At 38.8% G+C, this 17,607-nt stretch overlaps 1 protein-coding gene and 1 long non-coding RNA gene across 2 annotated transcripts; both read right to left on the bottom strand.

The window, feature by feature from the left end:
* Window positions 1-5,079: 5,079 nt before the first annotated feature.
* Window positions 5,080-6,384, bottom strand: LOC115928107. Its single transcript, XR_004065880.1, has 2 exons — window positions 5,646-6,384; window positions 5,080-5,531 (listed from the first exon to the last, which is right to left on the bottom strand). It is a non-coding gene; the product is annotated as an uncharacterized LOC115928107 (long non-coding RNA).
* A 2,036-nt stretch (window positions 6,385-8,420) lies between these two features.
* On the bottom strand, window positions 8,421-17,048 carry LOC578741. The gene is made up of 2 exons (XM_778895.5): window positions 16,585-17,048; window positions 8,421-12,078 (listed from the first exon to the last, which is right to left on the bottom strand). Exon 2 carries the CDS (start codon window positions 12,032-12,034, stop codon window positions 11,063-11,065), a length of 972 nt encoding a protein of 323 aa, XP_783988.1. The 5' UTR covers window positions 12,035-12,078; window positions 16,585-17,048; the 3' UTR covers window positions 8,421-11,062.
* Window positions 17,049-17,607: the final 559 nt, after the last annotated feature.

The raw sequence follows: 17,607 nt of genomic DNA on the forward strand, positions 1-17,607 counted from the left end.
GTGAGCTACAAAATCGCCCCAGTCAGGTTGCTCACGGGGGCGATTGCAAAATTAAAAATCGCCCCGGTGGAATTATAAAATAAAGATAATCTTTTTCTGTTATAACTTTAACACAATATTGAGTTTCAATTTTCAAACCTTAAACCAATGAAATGGAACTAAGATTAGCGTGCAAGATTTCTCGTTTTATGAGTAGGCCTATATTACCGATTCAGCTCGCAGTGCAGTGCCGCCGTCAGCAGTGGTTATAGGCCTACTGCGCCGTTAGTAGCGGTGCGTGCGCACGCTGCCGCGCCATGTCTGCTGGAGCTGGAGGCGATCGGGCAAGGGCAGAAACATATGGTCATGGCCTGGAGAAGTTTTTCGTTGTTAGCAAATAATGAACCTCGACTAGTAAATCAATATTAGGGACTTCTAGATTTGCACGATGAGAACGTGGACTGCAACGTGTGACCTCCTTTTAAGGCACTGCCAGTGCTTAAAAGGACGTCACATGTGATTGCCAGTGCCTTAAAAGGACGTAACACGTCCACGTCCACGTCCACGCAAATCTAAAAGTCCCTTTTGAGGAGAAGAGGAAGACCAAAATGTCGTGGAATGATATGGTAACATGGGCAGATCTACGGCGGGGGGGGGGGGGGGGGGGGGGGGGGGTAGGGGGTTAACCCCCTCCTCCCACCCCCGGCCCCCTTGGGCTGCCAAGTGAAAATGTGATATTAAACCGGGGGGGGGGGGGGTGGATTCTGGAGAGGAGGACTACTAATCTATTTTATTTTTTTCAGGGGGCGGTGGGAAGTGAAGCGCCGTTTTAGCATGATTTTCTTTTTAACTCTTACCTCACCTATCTCAGGTAACCCTAAGTTTTTGGATGCTGCTTTATATGTAGTTGATAATGCATGATTAAAATAAAGAGAGAGAGAGAGAACCACCATCATTTTGCAATGGTTCAGGGTTCGTAATGTAATGTACTGTAATGTAATGTACATTTGAAACCATTTCTTAGCGTCTCAACCCTAAAAAATAGCAAAACTATTTTTGAGGAAAAGCATTATACTGAATTAAATAAAGAATAATAGCTTTATACTGGATCATACTAATACTGATACGGGCTAAAGACAATGTGGTATTTGTATAGAGGCATTCCAAAATGACATTCTGATAATCAACATTTGTTCTGGTATCATAATGTACATGTGTATACGCATAATACAACTGATCTTTATGATTTCTTAACGTGACGTAGCTTCTTCTCCCTCTGCAAACAAAACAGAAAACAAGGTTATTTAATAAAAGGACCATGCGACAAATAATCATTGTGATTCAAATTGATGCAAGGATTTTTTTGAATAAGCAATGCTTTTCACCAGAATCTTCTTTGTAAAAACGACTTTTACAAATCTCAGCCATGCAATTCTGCCACTGTGCTGTAAGATCACTTTGAGATTAGTAGAAGTGTATTATGTAATGGGTATTTTAAATTGAATGGAACGTCTCAACTCAGTAAGCATGGCTGAGATTTGTAAAAGTTGTTTTTACAAAGAAGATTCGGGTGAATAGCAGTGCTTATTCAAACAAATATTCGCATCGATTTGAATCACAATCATTATTTGTCGCTTAATCCCTTTTAATGAACATGTTTTCTTTTTCGTTTGCAAGGGGAGAAGAAGATATGTCACGTTAAAGACATCATAAAGATTAGTGTTGTATGCGTATATATTATATACACAGGCCAGTAACAGCTATGTAGCTTGTAAATTTGTAAGAGGGAAAATGCTGATTGAAATGATAATGATGAAATAGCAAATAATTGAGGAGTATCATAGGTATCAATTAAATGGATATTTGTATAAAAAAGAGCCCCCGTCAGTAATAAAAGAGCCCCCGTGAGAAGGCTCACGGGGGCTGTTTTTTCGGGGGAAGAGCCCCGTGGACAAAAAATTAATTTGAGCCCTGGTGGTAAGCCTACACAAATATTAGAAATCGTTATATTTATGGATACTTCAGCCGTCTCTGAACCGATTTTGATCAAACAAAGATGATTTTGTCATTTAAATTGTATGTTCTTTCAAATTTGACACTCAGATTTTCATTATCTCACACACACACAAATATTTTGTGTAGCGCCCTCTGCTGCAGAACTACACTATCCCTTTAATCATGCAGAGTTTCCAAGGGTATTTCCATGTAGAATTATTTAAAAGGGTGCCCGTTTCTCTTTTGAGTACTTAATGTCCCGCTTAATGTATGACACATTTAGTTTTAAAGGGGACACGAGTCAGTTGCGCCCCCCCCCCCTTCTCAAAAAAAGACCTCCCTACATGTTTAGTTATACTGCAAAGTATGATGATCAAGCAATATATTGTATGATGTATAAAGAGAATCATATATTGAAATCAACCCTGATAATGTAATCACAATGTACGGGTATATACCAATGTCTAAAAAATTGTGTATTTTCGCCTTGAGATTTCCTTTTTAGGTGTCCTTTTTGTGGTGGTTCCCCCTCCCCCCCCCCCCCCCCTCAATTTTGGAAGTCGCTCCGCCACCCCTGCTTAGATTTGTTCTATTTTCTGTCGGGCTTTTATGAACATTAAAAACAAGTTTAAAACAATTTTGTAGAGCCGTGTGTATGAAGGACTTTGAAGTGTATCATTTTCAGGGGCGGATCCAGGAATTTCTTGCCGGTGGGGGGGGGGGGGCACACGGTGGGAAAGAGAACATATATAAATTTTTTTTTTTTTTTTTTTTTTTTTTTGGGGGGGGGGGGGGGTCACGCCCCTGTTTTTCAGTACATCTTGGCACGGTGAATTTAGGGGTGATTTAACATATTTTTTTGGCCGGGGGGCACGTGCCCCCTGTGCCCCCCCCCCCTGGATTATCCACTGATTTTAAGTCAGCAAAATATACACAACCGTTCTGCTCAGCGCCGGTATATGGCTACCTGCCTACCTGTATTAAACAGTTTATGCGGGTTCGTGCATGTTTATGTTCCTAATAAAGACGTTTTATGGTATGGATGCAATAGGGCTACATGTATATGATTTAATACCTCATTATACATATTTCTGCACTAGCCGAATGTCATTCATTTGCATTTCCTTTGAGCACGTTACGCGTATTTTTTTCATGGCCGAATTGAGGTTATTTTTTTTGTAATGGTGGAGAATCAGAATGATTCAATTGTGGCTGCTCACCATGCAACCATGCTCAGAATCGAGAAAGACAGCGGGATGGAGAAAGACTCCTGCGTTACAGTTTTATAGCAGGCAAATGTTGTTTGTCTCGTTAAAGGTATTACAAAGTTTTGGTATGGGGTATTGGATTTGTATTTATACTTATATCTGGTATAGGTTGCCGTCTAAAACCCTTTCACACCGGTCCATACGTTGATTGGCGTAGTGTTGCGTACCGACTACGCCGAGCATACGCTGTCTTACGCTGGCCTACGTTACTATACGACAATGGGGCGCAAAAAGGTACGCGAGATGTACGCACAAAATGTTTTTTTTCGAGTACTTTCAGCGTAGACACTAGACGCAAAAAGCACCAAAGTTAGTGTTTTAAAGAGGACATTTTGCTGACCAAACCATAGAGATACAGAAGTACGTGTCAGGGTGATATAATAGGCAATTTGCCTAAATATTCTAAGAAATAAAAAATGAGAAGCATAGCTTTGTTAAAGGTACTATGTCCCATTTGCAGGCCCAAAAAATGAAAAAGTTAAATTCCAATTGCATTTGAAAGATAATACTTATTTAGAACTTCCCTAAAAAGGGTGGGGCTTGAAAATGTCTTCAAGTGGGAAAATAATGACTATTGGTTGTCAAATCGACTTTAGGGCTATAGAGCCCAAAAGTAATAGTCTTCATTTTCAGACAATTGTACCGAATGGTCATACGTTTTATGCTGCGCAAAGATTCAATCAGTTTAATCTTGGCCATCACAAGAAGTGGGTTATTGATGTAGACAAATACTCATATACCCTTTACAACTCTTTTCATGTATGTTATTACCAAAGAAGAAAAAAAGCCAGTCAGTCACTCAATAGTGTCTGACAGTGAAGTCTAGCAAGTAAACGGGTTTCCTTGTATAATTTGAATATGAGGACACTGCTAACGTTTAAATTTCACAGATAGGACATACATGACATATTCATAATTCCTGAGAAGTTCTACAGAATTTGAGGTTGGCTGCAAAAGGGACATAGTACCTTTAACGTTCCCCATTGCTGCCATCCAAAATGTCAACATTTAGTTTCTTGGAGACTTTTGGCAACCTCTCTCATGAAAAGAAATAAATAACTAACCAGGAAGACTGTATAGCCCGGCATATACTCAGTACTTAATTCAGACAGATAATTATTATTCAACCCCTGTTTAAAAATTCTGTCTCACCACGCGTTCGCACAACAATACAAGGACCGTGAAATCATCGTGACATCATGACCCATCAGTGCCATCACATCCCATCTAATCCAAAGTTTTACCATGAACAATCATTCTGGCTTTGGGCAAAGCTTATTTGTTCCCAGTGTTATGACAATGTTATGACAATGATGATAATGATTATTTTGTATGCACCCAAAGCATCCACAAAATATTCCTATCTAGTTTTTACCTTAATAATACGTGCATCCGATCAATTTCTTGTCTCTTTGTTTTTCCTTTGCTGTATATTTGTTTAAAACATTTATTTGTTTGTTAGTTTATTTGCTTGTTTCTTTTTGTTTCTAAATTTATTTGTATTATTGTTGTTGTATTGCGGGGGTGGGGATGTATAGGATGCATTATATAAATTGTGGAAGGTTCTATGTGCGTGTAGAGTGAATTTTGTGTGGGTGTAGGTGTATGGAATGGTGTGTCAGAGTTTGGTTGTACATGTAGTATTCTTTTCAAACCGTTCAGTAAATAATGTACTCAACTGTGTTAATAAGTGAAAACTCTTGGAATGCATTTTCACGCCTCATGCATCCCCCTTCCACCTCTCTCTCTCTCTCTCTTCCTTCATTTTCTCTATCGTTCAACTTGAGGAAAGGAAATTCAACTTAACTGACTATGACTTCATTGACTTGAACTGTACCACGAGTCTGATCTTCAATTTTATAGGGTCCGATAAACAACAACCAAATAGAAATACAAGGCTTGTGATATTAAAATCTGTTGCTTTATATTGTCTCGTCGTAAATCAGGAGGAAAATAATCTCACTCTCAAACGGTTTGGTATGTCCACGTGACAGGTAAACAAAGCGATACGTCCATTCCAGCTCGAAAGCACTAGCGTATACGAAAGGAGGGGGAGTAGACTGCTCCATTGCCCGTCCGCCCCAGAAAAAAAGGGGAAAAATGACAATAAAACTCAAAAACTTCTAACATAATAATATACGAAGTGTATTGGAGATATCCATTGTATTGTTGAGTATGTTGTTGTTTGTCGTTAACGATATTGGTAGTGGTTGTTATACTTGTTTGTAATTTCGATTCTGTTTGACTGGTGACAAGTACAATTTACACGGAAAATGTAACATATTTAACCTGTTTCAAGGGTGTGATATGTTTTTAATCAAGGTTTTTACATACTTATTCAAGGCAAGCCGAATATCTCGGAAGATTAGCAGATGTTTCCCCTCAAAATGTAACATATTTAACCTGTTTCAAGGGTGTGATATGTTTTTAATCAAGGTTTTTACATACTTATTCAAGGCAAGCCGAATATCTCGGAAGATTAGCAGATGTTTCCCCTCAAATATTAAAGCGACCTTTAAAATTACGAAGATTAGTAAATTACTATTCGATGTTTAAATTGAATTGAATAGGCTACAGCTTATATTTTCATAGAACAAACATATGCAGGTCGATGCATCAAACTGAACGATTACAAACATCCAATGCAAAAAAAGCTCTCACAATGGGAGGAGGACACCCCCCCCCCTGCCCCTGTCAAGAAATCTCAGATACGCTATGTCCATAAGGTTCGTTTTGGGGTATGTCCGTGACCATATCAAAATTCATTGAGATATTCATACAGCAAATAGTATACACGATGTTTGCATTGGCTAGTGATAAAAGATAATATAAGTGCATTAGTTTACACTCACCTAAAGTAGCCCTTACAAGATAAAACTATATTTGCTTATCATTAAAAAATAATTACATTCTAAAGATTTGCTCATAAATTCATGAATCATTATTCATTATTCATTCATAAACCTACACTGTAGTATGTACTGAATGTCATCTGAAAAATAAAATATATATATGTTTGTTCTCCCTGTGGCTATCAATATGTAACGTATATTTGTTTGACTGATATGACATGTTACTAGCCCTACAACAGGGGTCGAATAATAGTGGCTCAACTTGCCCGGTTCCCTGAGGGGGTTGCACTCAGCGCTCAAAATACACGGGGGCGGTGGGCGATTCGCCCCCGTGAGCTACAAAATCGCCCCAGTCAGGTTGCTCACGGGGGCGATTGCAAAATTAAAAATCGCCCCGGTGGAATTATAAAATAAAGATAATCTTTTTCTGTTATAACTTTAACACAATATTGAGTTTCAATTTTCAAACCTTAAACCAATGAAATGGAACTAAGATTAGCGTGCAAGATTTCTCGTTTTATGAGTAGGCCTATATTACCGATTCAGCTCGCAGTGCAGTGCCGCCGTCAGCAGTGGTTATAGGCCTACTGCGCCGTTAGTAGCGGTGCGTGCGCACGCTGCCGCGCCATGTCTGCTGGAGCTGGAGGCGATCGGGCAAGGGCAGAAACATATGGTCATGGCCTGGAGAAGTTTTTCGTTGTTAGCAAATAATGAACCTCGACTAGTAAATCAATATTAGGGACTTCTAGATTTGCACGATGAGAACGTGGACTGCAACGTGTGACCTCCTTTTAAGGCACTGCCAGTGCTTAAAAGGACGTCACATGTGATTGCCAGTGCCTTAAAAGGACGTAACACGTCCACGTCCACGTCCACGCAAATCTAAAAGTCCCTTTTGAGGAGAAGAGGAAGACCAAAATGTCGTGGAATGATATGGTAACATGGGCAGATCTACGGCGGGGGGGGGGGGGGGGGGGGTAGGGGGTTAACCCCCTCCTCCCACCCCCGGCCCCCTTGGGCTGCCAAGTGAAAATGTGATATTAAACCGGGGGGGGGGTGGATTCTGGAGAGGAGGACTACTAATCTATTTTATTTTTTTCAGGGGGCGGTGGGAAGTGAAGCGCCGTTTTAGCATGATTTTCTTTTTAACTCTTACCTCACCTATCTCAGGTAACCCTAAGTTTTTGGATGCTGCTTTATATGTAGTTGATAATGCATGATTAAAATAAAGAGAGAGAGAGAGAACCACCATCATTTTGCAATGGTTCAGGGTTCGTAATGTAATGTACTGTAATGTAATGTACATTTGAAACCATTTCTTAGCGTCTCAACCCTAAAAAATAGCAAAACTATTTTTGAGGAAAAGCATTATACTGAATTAAATAAAGAATAATAGCTTTATACTGGATCATACTAATACTGATACGGGCTAAAGACAATGTGGTATTTGTATAGAGGCATTCCAAAATGACATTCTGATAATCAACATTTGTTCTGGTATCATAATGTACATGTGTATACGCATAATACAACTGATCTTTATGATTTCTTAACGTGACGTAGCTTCTTCTCCCTCTGCAAACAAAACAGAAAACAAGGTTATTTAATAAAAGGACCATGCGACAAATAATCATTGTGATTCAAATTGATGCAAGGATTTTTTTGAATAAGCAATGCTTTTCACCAGAATCTTCTTTGTAAAAACGACTTTTACAAATCTCAGCCATGCAATTCTGCCACTGTGCTGTAAGATCACTTTGAGATTAGTAGAAGTGTATTATGTAATGGGTATTTTAAATTGAATGGAACGTCTCAACTCAGTAAGCATGGCTGAGATTTGTAAAAGTTGTTTTTACAAAGAAGATTCGGGTGAATAGCAGTGCTTATTCAAACAAATATTCGCATCGATTTGAATCACAATCATTATTTGTCGCTTAATCCCTTTTAATGAACATGTTTTCTTTTTCGTTTGCAAGGGGAGAAGAAGATATGTCACGTTAAAGACATCATAAAGATTAGTGTTGTATGCGTATATATTATATACACAGGCCAGTAACAGCTATGTAGCTTGTAAATTTGTAAGAGGGAAAATGCTGATTGAAATGATAATGATGAAATAGCAAATAATTGAGGAGTATCATAGGTATCAATTAAATGGATATTTGTATAAAAAAGAGCCCCCGTCAGTAATAAAAGAGCCCCCGTGAGAAGGCTCACGGGGGCTGTTTTTTCGGGGGAAGAGCCCCCGTGGACAAAAAATTAATTTGAGCCCTGGTTGCACTACACAAAATCAAACCTGAACAAAATGTAATAACAAGTTAACATCTCTTTGAAAACAGCAAATTGAACATGTTTTTCAAACTGAGGCTTTCTGACTCGTAACTTCGCCCAAAATTCATAGAAAATGAAGAAGTATTTGGAAATTATCAATTTTACCACACAAAAACACATTGTTTTCGAACATGTTAATATTTTTGTAAGCATCAAAACACAAAATTATGCATATCTTTCAATAAATATCGGAAACTTTAGCATCAGCGACATTTTTTACATAAACTTCATCATTTTAAATAGCAAACTTACAGGGAAATGATTGAATACACTCAGTAATTACAATAACAAAAATTAGTTATTTCTTCCCGTCAGTACTTACTTTACTAAAATATAAAGTATTCAGTTACGTCATAGGGATTAAATTATTAAATGTAATCATGACAGAAACAATAATATTACAATAACAATAATACTAATAACATTAATAATTAATAATGATAATAATAATAATACTAATAATTATGAATTATAATACGAATGGATAACGATCTTATAGAATTTGGATTAAATGAAATAAGAACCCCCCCCCCCCCCCCCTGCGACCGATAAAGGGAGGGGCGTGGCGGCTTGTGGAAGGGGTTCCTATCATCTTCTTTTCACGTTTTTTCCCCGTATAGCTTTTCTTTCTCTCCTTTCTTTTGTTTTTTCTTCATTTTCTCCGCCCTGAAATAGAGGCACATGCCCGATCCCTCTGGGGCTACGCCATTAATAAAGTAATTTTAAGATTTTGAAATTTTATTATAAAACAACGGTCGTTGCGATAGCGGATTCCTTTATGGAATTTGACCTTGAAATGACTTTGAGTGGAAGTATTATGGAAAATATTTGAGAATGTTATCGTGTACCACAACGTTCATACAAGTCTAAAGCAATAAACCTCCTTTAAAAGTATACATCAGGAATAATATCGAACCCATCCACTTGCCAACCAACCATGCATCGTTTCTAGATTGTTTGACGGGCAAACAACGACAGAGGTTATTTTTCTTTGTCGACACCGTATTAAAAGTTAATCTTTAACCAAATCTCAAGGTATAAAGAGTTCGTAAACTTTGTATTAAGTGGTAGGTTGCAAATGGCCGGCCCACACATTGAACCCGTGCACAGACATTGGCAAGATTGTCTTGAGGGTTGTAATATCCAACTATATACGTATATGACGTAGATAATCATCACCTTTTTGGAATCCAGGAAATAAACTCTTGAACAGAATAGGTCATTTTCGTTATGTAACCAAGAGGTATGCATGAAGCGCCTTGGTACGAAATGTTGCATTCACCTGTACAGTCAGAATGAGAAAGGCATGCATTAGTCGTTGCTAGGTAGGACAAACTTTATGGATTGTCCTACTTAGCAGCACGTAATATATGCAATGTGTATTCTGACTATGTAGTATTGGAATACAATTATTCTTATTGTGAATGCAATAATTCGTATCGACGTACTCATATGTATCAAATGTGGTTACATTACGAAAAGTCTTATTGTGTAGTACGTAGGACATAATATTGAGCGTAAGATCGTGACATAATAACAATGGAACACACCCTCTATCCTCACGATTTTATTAGGGTCTATATTAATACAATAATAGTAACTATAAAATTGTTTAGTTAGTGCATGGGACTACAGCATTGCATTTTCTAAGCTAACAATTAGAAATTGAATTAAACTTTAGACCAAAACTAAAGTGCATTTCTTTTTCATAATGCGGATGAATTCCAATGGGGCGCAAAGAGATGATTCCTTTTCATCCAATTACTTGAACTAAAATTATTTTAGATGGCAGATAATACCATGCTATGGCGATTATCCATCAAACGTAAACATCTAGTGGCTTAGTTCAAAGATTTGTGGAGATATTTGGTTATTCAATACTATACCAAATCCTTGCACTAAAAGGACCCATAAAATATGAAAATACAAAAGAGAGCACAATTCAACCAATTTCATATATTTTTACTTAAAATATAAGTATCCTATACCGTTGGATAGTTTCGAAAAGGCCTTAGAAGAATGAAAGGAGCCCGCCTTTCAGAGATTTGGCTTTGACGAACATTAAGAACATATCTTCAAATATTTACTTTAAAAAGTAGCGTACAAGTGATACTTTAATAGAAGATTTCCATGGTCAAGTAGCTCTCAAAAGTTTGATCACCTATATTCATCATCGCTTCTATCATGTCCATATCTATGCTCTGGAAATGAAAATGTATGCTCCTAAGAAAATGTAAAATATACTGGAAGTGATAAGCCACGTCGTGAACAGGTTATAGATCACAAACTAAATAGGCCAATTAGTCAGTGCCCTGACAGTCATTCTTCATATCCATTGTTGTTCATGACAGTGGCGTAGTCTTGTCATCTCTTCGCGTCATACGGCACCGTCTTATACGGCCTCTGAAGACTGTATCCTTTCAGCGAAAAAATGTGAGATCATCCTTGAACACTTTAGATAATGTATCTATCAACATACACGTGGATAAGGCAACTGAATACAAAATTAAGTCCATATCATTATAAATTCCAATGAAGTTATTAATGTAGAATGAATATTTTCATTTCACTTGCTGAATGTAGTCTTTCGCTGGGCCCTTAATTCTGACTGTCCATGGACAGTCCGTGGGTTCCACCTCAACTCTCGGCTGATTCACAATCAGATGATGACGGTGACGGTGACGGTGACGATGACGATGATGATAGGCCTACGGACATCGAAGATGAGTTTGAAACAGTATCAGGTGTCGACGGCGTGTTGTCGGTTGTGTCCAGTCGGAGCCGGCATTCATACATCTGCTCGTAGTACGGCAAGGCAATATCTACGAGTTCCCTGATCTTCTTGGGCAAGCAATTGATGTCGATGTCAGTCCTTGAGGATTTGACAAGCTCAGATGTGCTGAAGGCACGGTCATATTGCCCCATCACTTTATTAACAAACATGAGTCTCTTAGAGTAGCTCCATTCCTTCAGGTCGTATTTGACCTTTCGCCATGTGGTCATAGGTTCTTGATAGGGCACGCCGGTGGCCTTGCAGTACAACTTCAATACTTCTTCCGGATTCTCCACCAAGTCATCAGCATCGATCACGATAGGTTTCTGTCCCAGTTTATGGATGGTGTACTGCATCAGATCGTACATCTCCTTGTAGACCAGACCCTCGGGTAGGATATCCTCCCGCAGGTCCAGCTTCAGGAGTTTGTTGGGAAACTTCTCCAGGAAGGTCTGAAAAGAGAGGAATACCTTCGCAGGATGTCGGATTAGGAAAGTATGCTTGTAGCCATCGGGGATCATGTCAAACTTCCCGGCAACCGAGTAAGCCAGCTCTTTACAAAACACTAAATCCTTGCCAGTCTTCTCTGCCTCGAGACGTTTCTTGACTTTCTTGTAGGACAGTTTCGGCTCATACACCACAGGCTCGAAGAGCCTCGGGATCTTGATCTGTCGGTTCGGCCCTAGATGACAGGCAGCCGTGTAGAGCTCGTGTGTAACATCAACCTTCATCGTGTCGCTGTTAAGGCAGCTTATGCAACGCTCGAAGGCTGTGGAAAGTGATCGAGGAGGTGCCCAAAGCATTATCCGTATCTGGCCTTTACTTGCCGACGCCATCTTTGTTCGACTGTGAGATCAGTTCCTGCTGAAGAGGCCTACACCTACAGCGTACAAAGACACCAAAGAGATAGAAAGGATAATCATTATCGAAATAAACGAATCTCAAATGTTTCAATGATGATTTCTTTACTGAGTAACAATTGTTTGAAAACGTTATAGGCCTACTTGTAAAACTTAGCTTGCTACGATGAGAAAATATTAATAATATTTTCACTGAAAAGATGAGGTCCACACAATTCATATAATTATTCCACTATCAGCCAAATAATTATTCTACCATCAGCCAATGATAAGAGCCTCATTTTCTGTTGGTAATCTGCAGGCTTCAGTTGATGGTTCGTTATTGTATTTGTTAATCTACTTATAGTTTGCTTGTATGATTTATTACTAATATACTCCTTTGAAGTCCACTTTGCATGCATTATATGTTACTATGTCTGGCAAAGTTGTGAGTTTTCACGAAAACTTCTGTTCGAAAGTATGCACAAAATAGTTGAAAGGTCTCGTATTTAGGCATGCTGTACTGCTGTGAGTTGGTAGGCGCTGATCGCAATAGCCTGGTATCATTATTGTATACCATCCTACTAGCATGAATTGGAAAGAGAAAAACAAGTGATTGAATACAAAGTATACTCGTATCAAACTAAATTTTCCACAAAGCCTCGTTAAAATGACAAACCAATTTGGAGTGCTATTAGTTTTATTACAGCTCTCTAAATATTTATGTAATATTGCTTCGAATGTTTCATTAGATTTCAACTTTTTGAGAATGCATTAATGCACGGCCATGAAAATTATCTGCATCAGCGGTGGCGTCAGGATCCAAACCATTGGGGATGACTGTAAAATGAGGGGTCGGGTGCATCGGTCCTATTCTACGAATAAAATGCGAATAAACAAGGTTTTCCATTGAGGGAACGTGTGGATATCCTCGTAATGTTTTCCTCTAACCTTTTTGCTTGCTATGTCTCTCTCTGTCTGTCTCTGTCTGTCTCTCTCTCTCTCTCTTTCTCTGTCTCTCTCTCTCTGTCTGTCTCTCTCTCTCTCTCTCTATCTCCGTACCTCCCACTTCCCCCTTCTCTCTCTCTCTCTCTCTCTCCCTCTCTCTGTTTCTCTCCTTCCCCTCTCTTCACCGTAGACCACTTGTGCCCCCTTAGCTCCCCAGTGTACCAGTAACTTTATGTAGAACACAACTATACAGACATTATGCATTGCAGCTGATATTCCAAGGCACCTCTTTGTAAGCCAGAGTCCTTTTTTATGAAAAACACTGGAAAGCAACAGGTTGTCGGAAATTACATTTCCACGAATTGCTTTGTGCTACATTAATTAGTGGTACACCGACTCATTTTGTATGTGGTCCTGAATAATATATTTAAAAAAGACATTCTCAAAACAAAAAATAAAACTTACTCCAAATAAATTTGACATATTTTAAAATTTGCAGTGTCAAACCTTCAGTCTCATAATTATGAGCTCCCTTTTTGTATACTAATCATTAACAATCAAAAGTATCAACCCCCCCCCCTTTTTAATAAATGTTTTATATTGTTTTATATTGAAGAATAATAGCTAACCCACACATCGACTCATTTTCTTCCATAAGACATTCCAGCCAGTTTCCTCCTTGACAAACAGGTTGGCTGCTACCTGTTATCATGATAATAATAATAATAATAATAATAATAATAATAATAACGGTTTTTTAATCATGGCACCTCAAGAGAAATAACAACAATAATCATAATTTTCGTCTGGCGAAAATCACATTATGCGCTTCCAATAGTGTGTTGGTATATTGCATTCATATCATGAAAGATATTTATTACAACAACAAAAAATTGGGCAAACCCCGAATAAGTTTTCTGATCTGGATCCCCCAAAAACAACTTGATGATATGTTGCTGCTGTTGTTGTTGTTGTTTACTTGCCCTTGTGTTTTATTTGTATTGGTAATGTACAACGAACAGACAGCGCTCAGTAATACCTTGAAACCATATATTGGACTTGTTAATGTGACCTCGACTACGTCATCGATTTCGATTTGAATCACGTGACCAGTTGGAGAATAGACATTTTTATGCCTCCGTTACGAAGTAGCCGGAGGCATTATGTTTTCGGGTTGTCCGTCCGTCCGTCCGTACGTCCGTACGTCCGTACGTCCGTCCCGTTCTCGTGATCGCGTTATCTGAAGAACCGATTGACGGAATCCTGCCAAACTTTGGTCATGTATGTATCTTGCAGAGCCGATGAACTGAGTAGATTTGGGGGTCACGAGGTCAAAGGTCAAAGGTCACAGGGCTCATTATGTATGCAAAAACAGCTCGTGATCGCGTTATCTGAAGAACCGATTGATGGATTCCTGCCAAACTTTGGTCATGTATGTATCTTGCAGAGCCGATGAACTGATTAGATTTTGGGGTCACGAGGTCAAAGGTCAAAGGTCACAGGGCTCATTATGTATGCAAAAACAGCTTGTGATCGCGTTATCTCAAGAACCGATTGATGGATTCCTGCCAAACTTAGGTCATGTATGTTACTTGCAGAGCCGATGAACTGATTAGATTTTGGGGTCATGAGGTCAAGGTCAAAGGTCATGCGGCTCATTATGTATGCAAAAATAGCTTGTGATCGCATTATCATTAGAACAGATTGATGGATTCCTGCCAAACTTAGATCATGTATGTATCTTGCAGAGCCAATGAACTGAGTAGATTCTTGGGTCATGAGGTCAAAGGTCAAAGGTCATGGGCTCATTATGTATGCAAAAATAGCTTGTGAACGCATTCTCATTAGAACTGACAGATGGATTACTATTTAACTTGGGACATCTTGCGGAGCCAATGAACTGAGTAGATGTTAGGGTCATGAGGTCAAAGATCAAAGGGTCATATATGTATATGAGAAATTGCTTGTAATCACGATATTCTGAGAACCTGTTAATGGATTACAATTGAACTTGAATTTGAAAAATTTCTTCTGTTTTGGTTTGTAAATTGCTCTATGACGGAGGCATCATTTCGACTGCGCGCAGTCGAAGTTCCATCTAGTTACCTATGTATCTCAATTTATGCGTGTTTCTTCCATATATTTAATTAGATTTAATTGAAATTTACATCAGTTTGCTTCTCTGATTGTTCTGCTTTCTTTTTAGAGTAGTTGTCTATTTGGGTTGGATTTCCCTTTTTCTACTAGCCATTTCATTCGCCTGCTATAGATGACTGATCACTGATGGCATCTTTATTGGATGAAGAGTAGTAAACATGTCTGTTAAAGGACTACACTCAGCATTTCATTTATTCAACGACCCCCCCCCCCACCCCCTCTCCCTTCTCTCTCTCTCTTTCTCCCCCTCTCTCTCTCTCTCTGTCTCTCTCTTTATTTCTTCCCTACTCCCTCTCTCTCTCTCTCTCTCTGACAGTTATATATATCGCTCTCTTTTTCTCTCAATTTACATGACATTGTATTCGAACTTACTTAGGATAATTATGTTCATGTATTAGCCTTGTGCACATTTAATTTTGATCTCCTAAAGCTAGCGCTCAATCAGTCATATTAGTTTTTAGCGTTATTTGATAATGTTTGTGTTCTGTTCTTCATATTCATTCTCCCTGTTTCTCTATCATTTCATACCCCCCCCCCCCCACACACACACACTTTTTTTCTAATCATTTGCCTTTGTGTATCTTTTTTCCCCTCTCTTCATCTACCTGCACTGCACCCGAGTGAGTCTGTCTACCTTTCCCATTCCTCTTAGATTGCGTTTTTGCTATGAAATTCTTGCTTGCCAAATACTTAGGCTGACGGCTTCATCAGTGAACCCCTTTCTGCGAGTATAACAATACATTAGCCTTGGTGACTCTTTTGGCTAGGGCATTGATTGAATTATTACATTCATTATTTTAGAATGATATGAGTGTAACGGAAGATCTATGAAAAATCGATATGGGCATAGAAAACTCTCCCATTCCAATATTACTCGAATTGATCTAGATTTTTCTGATTCCATTTCGAATTGTATGCCATTTGATATATTTGTCAATGCCATGCAGATGTTGACGTCATAAAATCTCAAATTGACATTTTTCCTCACATGGCTCAAAGAAAGGCAAAACGCACAATACTCATGTCGGTGAGCGGGGGAAAGAGGGTCTCTGCTCTCTATCAGGAAAAAAGAATCAGCGTTGCCCGTCGTATTCGCATTCGGTATGTGTATTCGAAAAGAGACAGGATGCAACCAATAGATTGAACTTCCACAAAATACGAATTGGCGGGGTTATGAAACAATAAAAGCTTCATATATAAAATACAACATGATTTTGATGATGTGAAAAAATAGTCACTTAGAAAACTGGAAGTAATGATATGGCTTATTTCTCACGGAGCCATTAATTGCACGAAATAACGAGAGAAAAAAAAACGTTCACTCCTTTGCTAACGCCGGTAAAGAGCCAGGGTTAACAAAAAAAAGAAACACTTTAGTGATAATGAAAAATATAATCCCATAACTTCCACTGGCCGGTGACTCGAATAACGAAATATCTTACCTCGTTTCGATGAATGTTGGTGAAAATTCCGTTAATATAAAATCACTTTATTCCAGAACATTGATATCAGGTATGTATATATATAGGATAGACGAAACAAATGTCGTTCTTCTTGACTGGCGTGTATGTGAATGAGACCAGTGCGATCAGCTGAGCGAGCGAGCAAACCTGTACCAAGTAGGCGTTGCCTAGATGTGTGTACACTAGACGCATTTGCATTACTAACGTGATCGTTATTTCGTAGAGCTTTATTGTGATTGGTCCAACAAGTCGGAGGAAAACTAGCGGTTGGTTTCTCGAAACCGTCATAAGTCTAAGATCGAGGACAACCCGTATATAACCAAAGAGATACCAGCTAACTTCCTCCTTGATATAACACGCGTCTCAAAGGGATGCCCAAGAAGTTTCGATGAACGGCTACTTTGCAGTGCAACGCGAAAAGTTCGTAGACCTTTGATTGATTCCATGGTAGTGATACCCCCCCCCCCCCCCACCTCCTTGCCCTTGAAAGAACTGGCTGGCTGCGTGCATGAATGCCTTGTCGTAATGTAATAACATTGAATGCATTTCGAAGAAACATCTATACATGTTATTAAAACCGATCTATTCGTAGTATTAACATAGGCCCTTTTTGTAAAGTAATCAAATTAAATGCACAAATCTTTGTTGAGTGCCAGGTTATCTCACTGTAGGTGAAACTCGACCAGCGACAATCAGAAAACAATTCAAAATTAATTTGAAAAAATATGATAAATGTGAAAAATTACAAAAAAGTAGCTATAGAGAGGGATCGAGAGAGAGAGAGAGAGAGAGAGAGAGAGAGAGAGAGTTGGGTAGAAAGGTGAAGGCAAGATGAAAAGAAAAGATAAAGAGAAAAGGAGAGATCGAGGTGGGGCGAGGGTTTTAGATTGAGTTGAGCCTGTCAAGAGTAAAAATAACAGGAAAAGAGCTCACAATAGAACATGAAAGTAATGCAAGCCACTAAAGGTCAGCTAAGGTCAAGCTCAAACACGAGCTACACAG

Source organism: Strongylocentrotus purpuratus, unplaced genomic scaffold, assembly GCF_000002235.5.
Source record: "Strongylocentrotus purpuratus isolate Spur 01 unplaced genomic scaffold, Spur_5.0 spur5_scaffold_21, whole genome shotgun sequence".
Lineage (NCBI taxonomy): Eukaryota > Metazoa > Echinodermata > Echinoidea > Camarodonta > Strongylocentrotidae > Strongylocentrotus > Strongylocentrotus purpuratus.